Here is a 6641-nt window from a genome sequence, read left to right as displayed (position 1 = left end):
CATCACATTTTTATGTCAAGAAGGATATGAAAAACCTTCAATGATCAGTGTGTTTTCTTACATTTTTAAAGCACTTTTATAAGCATTGAGGCTATATTCTATTTTTGTATGAATATACTTCATCATTGATCATTTACATATTTCTATATTTACTATAACTATATAATGATTTATTTGGGACTTGAACCTTGAAGAAGCAGACACAGATTTGCCATTTAATGCTCAAATCATCATTTATTTGTTACCATATTATTGATTACAGTATTTTTTATTTTTTCAGAAGAGAGAAATATAAAAATGGTTAATGATTAGTTAGATTAGATTAATCATATCATAGCATATTTATGAAACCTACGCACCAAATAAAAATCATACGATTAGAAAATGTAATATATTGGAGTCAGTTAACGATGTCCGCTGTTCACTCCACTAGCTTGTCCCCTGAAGATCCAAAGCAAAGAGAAAAACACAAAAAACGAATGTAATCCACTTTAACATTATTAAGATGTCAGCACTAAAAAATACAGTCTTTCTTATTGTTGTTCTTGATACTCACAGGTGATTGGTCCAATGGTGATGGGTTTGAAGGGTACAGGTGTGGAAACGGAGCGACGACGCCTCCCTGAGCAAACCTGTGAATGGTGAAGGAATAGCAGTAAGCACACAGTTTGCTACTGACTTAACTGTCTGGTGTGAAACAGCAGAGTGTGGAAAGAAAGTGTGAAACTTACAGGAGAACATGAGGAGGCTCTCTGGTCACACAGGTGGAGGCTGCAGTGAAGGTAGATATCTCTGTAGTTTCCATGGAACAGGAAGAGCAGGGCAGAGAAACGAGCCTGGAGGGAAGAGCCGCTCTCATCCACTTTCACCTGACGACGGTTGATAGAACACCTGGAGAAAAGAAGGGTCACGTTGTAGGCTCATCCGTCAGTCTTTTCTTTTTAGTTAAATGATTTTAAATTCACACTAAGACACTAAACTTATAATAAACAGTTTTCACATTATAAATGCTACGCTATTGTAGACTCATGCGACATCACTGTTGCATCCAACATTCTTCTCTTTTCATAAGGATTTTACATTCATACAAAGACTCTGGACTAAGACTTCACATTATAGTTGATATCACAACCCCATACCCCACTCCCACCCAACGCTCACTTTCATTGTTTGTTTATTGTGACACAAGCCATCTGCTGAGGCTGAAGAATGAAACATACTTGTTTTGAATGAGGAAGTGTCGCATGAGGTCATCAGGGCTGGAGGAGTGAGTGGCGTAGCAGTCGTCCAGAACGACCGCAAACCTTGGATCTGTTTCCCCTACAGATACTCCTACATGCAGGGCAGAGCCCACTGGCAGGGTGACTGGGCCTGCTGGATAAGGCTCTGTGTAGTTGGAGTTTTGGAACAAGGACATGGAGGTGTTGGTTGGTGAACCCACACCTGACGTGCCACCTTTAAGCCTGTCAAGGAAACATATCATTTAAAGGATCAAACGGTATCAGATGGGTTTGGTTTGGCCGAGTGGCTGGCTGTCACTATAGCAGAACATTTTTTAAGTGCAAACTTAAGAACTGTCTTGGAAAAAAATACATATTAATGGCCAACATTAACTAAGTATAAAATGTGGCATACAAATACTGTAGTTTCTCTAGCCTGGATCAAAATATGACAGCAGGGAAACAAGTTGAAGCCTGAAATGTAATATACTAGTCTCTTCTTGTATGGCAGCAACTAGAGGCCATTATAACAATGGCAGATGAATTAATAAAGAACCATTCAAAACACACTTAAATCTGTAACCTTTTTTCATTTGTCTGTCTTTTCACAGTTCTGTACCAAGGCTGTTTGGTGCAATGCAGTTCACATTTATTGTACCACAATACATTGTATATTCACTGTGTTTTCACTATCATTTGCAATTTTGAAAATAGGTTACTCACTGAAGGTTTGGTCTGATGGCCACATCTAGGCTGGTCTCTGTGTCCAGAGGATAGACACAGGAGAAGGGAAAACTCACAGGAAGTGAGTTATTTGCAGGATAGACAAATACACTGTTGGAGTAGATGGCATGGGTGTTGTTGGTCTGAAAGACAGAGGTTAACTGAATGGTCAGTCCAGTGAATCATCTAGCCAGCTTGAAAAATAATAATCACGCTCTGTGAAAGATGAGCACCGCGGGTCGGCCAGGTGACCAGAGGATCCATTCAGACCAGAGGATTGCAGAGCAGTCAGCAGCAGACCAATCTGGATTTTCCACTTTTCAGAATATGCAACACAAGAAGCTGAACTCAAGATGGAAAAGGCTGCTATGGAAGCAGATATGCACCAGCAAAAGGCTGCTATGGAAGCAGAATTACAAAAAGAAAAGGCTGCTTTGGAAGCAAATTTACAATTTGCAACAGCTAAACTCGAAGCTGAAATGGGAGTGCTCTCTTTCAAGCGTGAAGCAGACGCAGCTGTTGCAGAGGCAATAGTTTTGGAGATGGACGAAGTCTTCCATGACCCTATGGTGTTAGACGCTATCTCAGAAGAGGATAAAATGGAGCGGAAGTGAGTTTGTAAAATCTCAACAAAAATTAAGCTCATCCGGTAATCAGCCATCCGCACAGGCGAATTCTCCACCGCAAGACCGTGTCGACGCCGATACTCCGACACAGCCAAGCACAACTGTCGTTTCTCCACCGACACAGCAAGGCCCAGCAAGAGATAGCGCACCACAATACGCTAAATCCGGCAGCAAACAAGTGTTAGTCGAACACCGAATCAAAGATACAAGCACACCACGTCCTGTTAAAATGTAATACAAGTCCCCTAAAAGAGAGCATGATTATAAGGGACATTCAAGCAGGGATTACTCTAAGTTGAACACTTCCGCCCTACCGTACACCCCCCAAGGTACACCAGCAGCTAATGCCAAGGCACCCACCACTGAACCACTGGCAAACTTCCTGGCTCGGCGAGACCTGGTGAGCTCAAGCCTATATCAGTTCGATGACAGGCCCGAAAACTACCGTGCTTGGCACTCCTACACCAAATCCTACACCAACGCTATCATAGGGTTAGGCCTCACAGCAACAACCCAAGCTTTTTTCTTTCCAGCAGTGACACTGCACCTGCAAAAACAGACAGACCTAACTTTAAAAGTCAAGGCTCCCGCTATCCAATCACGGTTCACCAGACCGATGTCTCCACAGCAGAAACTGATGCAAACAACCTTGTGAAAAGCGACAATGATCCACGTATAACATGCCCAATCCACGACCTTCCACATCCACTGAGGAAGTGCAGGACATTCAGAGATAAAACACTCTCGGACAGGAAGGCCTTTCTCATGGAAAAAGGAATATGTTTCAAATGTGTGTCCTCGGCCTCTCATCTAGCAAAGGACTGCAAAAATGCAGTAAAGTGTGAGGAATGTGACAGCGGCTTTCACATAACAGCCATGCATCCCGGGCCAGTGCTTCATGCACGTTAACGAGAAAACCTGTCATGGCGGGAGTCGCATGACAGTCTATTCAGGTTCAGCAAGAAGGCTGTAGTCTCACGCCCTCAAGGAGACTTCACAGACAAGGATGTCTACACCAAAAAAGTGGAGGCAAATTCAGGAAAGATTACGCAATGTGGAAATGAAGACTATGGACCGAGGTTGTGCAAAGACTTTTTGTAGACTAGTCATAGTTCTGCTTCTACCTACAGAGGACTCATTCAGAACCCGCAGTGTAAAAGATAAGATGGTGACCTCATAAAGGTCAAGCGGGGAGTGTCTTGTCTTATAATGTGATTTTTATTGTTTGCCGTTATGTTGCTTAGAATGGCTTTATTTTGAAAGACAAAAGTACCCTTATATTGAAAGGCCCTCTTGACAAGAAGAGGCCACTGTGACTTTAGGTCCTCTTGATGAGAAGAGGTCGTTAGTTAAGGCAGGTGTGTGAGTTTAGCTAATTGCGCTGGATACAGAACAGCTGTGTGAGCCAGCAAACAGCATTTTTATGTCAGTAGCAGCAGAGAGTGCATGCTCTCCATTGCTGTGTCCAATTCGGATGTTTTTCATCTTACCTTCAACATACCTTCCCCAGGGTTACACATCGCCATTCCGCCACATCGCTATTTAGAAGATTGACTTCCATTCTTCTGAATGGAGGTGTTTCCCATTTGTTTTAAAGACATCGCTATTCCGACAGTGACGCATTGCTATTTATACACACCACTATTCCGAATATATAATCACAATGAATGTGAATTAATGTAGGCATACTTGGTAAACCATCCCATGCGCATTAATGAGACACTTGCATCTGATCTATTGTCAAATTAGCCCAACATCAAAGCACCTGTGTGTATTAATGCTTCATTAATCCTCCTTTATTAAATAAAATTAAAGTTTACACCTGCCTCAACCATAGGCATATGTCATTTTTGTGAACAGCACTGCTTTCTTTTTGTCGTCTCCAATTAAATCTGGGCCTTTAGTTTGGAGACAATGGAGAGATTCAGTTTTAACCCAGAATGTACCCAAATCTCAAGCGCAATAGTTCAGGGTTCTCTCTAAATCCTAAGTGTATATATCCATATGTTACTTTTGTGAATAATTATGATAGGCTACACATGAGCCAAGATTTCAGAGTCCATTATCGCGGTGTGGGATGGGGCGCGCTGTGCAAGTTGACACGCAACAAAAATAAAATAAAAAGCATTATATACCGTTTCTCTCCCTCTCCTCTCTCCTGCCCTCCCGTCTCTTTCCTCTTGGTTGGAATCATCTGAGCTTAATATGTTAAATGTGTTGCTTATTTGCTGCCTCCAATGAATGAAAAATCATTGCAGAACAACACGCGCATGGGAGGGTGATCCGTTGTCATTTCATTGTAGATTTAATAAGCAGCCTATTAGCCTACTATTGACTGTACTACAATATGGCTTGGTAACATGAACATGAACTTGGATGCATCACAGCGCCACGCCTTTTTGAACTAGGAGATGACATATTTTCGAAGAAACTGTAGCATTTAAGGAACTAGGAAAAATAAATTAAGCATCTGTGCGGAACTTGGAGCTCTCCAAATTGCCACATTCAGAAGGATTTTTCTCACCTAATTCACAACAACTGTCTGTGATTCTAATGTCTCTGTCACCACCAGAAGTATGATGAAATTAAACTTTCACCTTAATCTGTCCACTTACTATATTAGTCCACTTCATATGCCCATAAATGAAGTCTTCAAGAGGCGTCCATGAGATGAGATTAAGCACAGCTGTCCACCGACAGCCTGGTTTGGTTTGATATTAGACCAGACTGGACAGTGGACACTGTGTCTCAAACCAAACGAGGCTGTGCGTAAATGTGCAGTGCAATAAACAAATTGATGCTATTATTATTATTATTATTACCCTATTATTATTATATTATAATTTAGCGCATTGGTGTGAGTGCGCTCCCACGGACGGCCTGGGTCTGTCTGTCTGTCTGTCTGTCTGTCTGTCTGTCTGTCTGTCTGTCTGTCTGTCTGTCTGTCTGTCTATCTATCAGTCATGAATTCATTTTCTCTCTATCAACCACCGATATCAAGCGAAAATAAAACTTCGCATTTGGAAGCTTTTCTGGCAGAGAGCTGCTTGAGTGCGTGCGCTCACCACCTGGGAGTGACGGAGTGTCTGTCTGTCTGTCTGTCTGTCTGTCTATCTATACATCTATTTAAATATCTATCTAACTATCTATCAGCAATAAGGCCTAGCTGCCCCCCCATAAACAATATGAGCCCAGTAATGACAGCCCGAATTTAATCTCACAACGCGGTGATCAGCGACACATTGTTGTGAGCTTGTAGATCTGTAACGCTGACTGACACCTTTTGATTAATGATGCTTGCATGCATGTAGGAGGTGGGTTAATAATGAATAGAATAAAATCGGGTTCATTCATAGCGCATGAACCAGTACAGCATGCGCCCTATCCAAAATAACAGATCTGCAGGCAGTCGACACACCATGTCGCAGTGCGTTGATAGCTTGTATGTCTGTCTTTTTGGGTAGGCGTCGCACGTTACGCGCCGTACTAATAGACAGACAGATAGATAGACGGACGGACGGACGGATGGACGTGTGTGTGTGTGTGTGTGTGTGTGTGTGTGTGTGTGTGTGTGTGTGTGTGTGTGTGTGTGTGTGTGTGTGTGTGTGTGTGTGTGTGATGCGACGCGTTGTAAGCTTGTATATCTGCTATTTTCACATAGCCTAGGTATAAAATATGGCTAAAGTGGTTATTGTATGTTTCATAATATCATAATATATATCTGACAAGTAACTAAAGTTTTCAAATAATTGTAGAGTAAAAGTGCAATATTTGCCTCTGAGATGTAGTGGAGTAGAAGTAAAAGTATTGGAAATACTCAAGTAAAGCACAAATACCTCAAAAGCGTACTTAAGTAAATGAGTTAAATTCCAGCTGTCTTTATTGTTATTATTATTATTACCCTTATTATTATTATTATTATTATTATTATTATTATTATTATTATTATTAGGCCTATTATAATATACTGACAGACTGTGAATGATTGATCGGACTCATGGCTAATCTAAGAGCTGCAGCTATCAACATTTGAGGCGTGACGGCCCATGCAAGGTCGAGGCAGAAGGCCCCC

At 41.7% G+C, this 6641-nt stretch overlaps 1 protein-coding gene across 1 annotated transcript; it reads right to left on the bottom strand.

Annotated features, from left to right (window-relative positions):
• Positions 1-421: 421 nt before the first annotated feature.
• On the bottom strand, positions 422-1345 carry LOC308083433 (uromodulin-like; the record flags this gene model as incomplete). The annotated part of the gene is made up of 4 exons (XM_080425748.1): positions 1221-1345; positions 732-891; positions 557-632; positions 422-441 (listed from the first exon to the last, which is right to left on the bottom strand). The coding sequence occupies exons 1-4, from the start codon at positions 1244-1246 to the stop codon at positions 422-424; spliced, it is 282 nt and encodes a 93-aa protein (XP_080281874.1). The 5' UTR covers positions 1247-1345.
• Between the last annotated feature and the right edge of the window lie 5296 nt (positions 1346-6641).

Source organism: Gymnoscopelus braueri (genome assembly GCF_963280865.1).
Source record: "Gymnoscopelus braueri genome assembly, chromosome: 4".
Classification (NCBI taxonomy): Eukaryota; Metazoa; Chordata; class Actinopteri; order Myctophiformes; family Myctophidae; genus Gymnoscopelus; species Gymnoscopelus braueri.
This window is presented reverse-complemented; position numbering and strand designations above follow the sequence as displayed.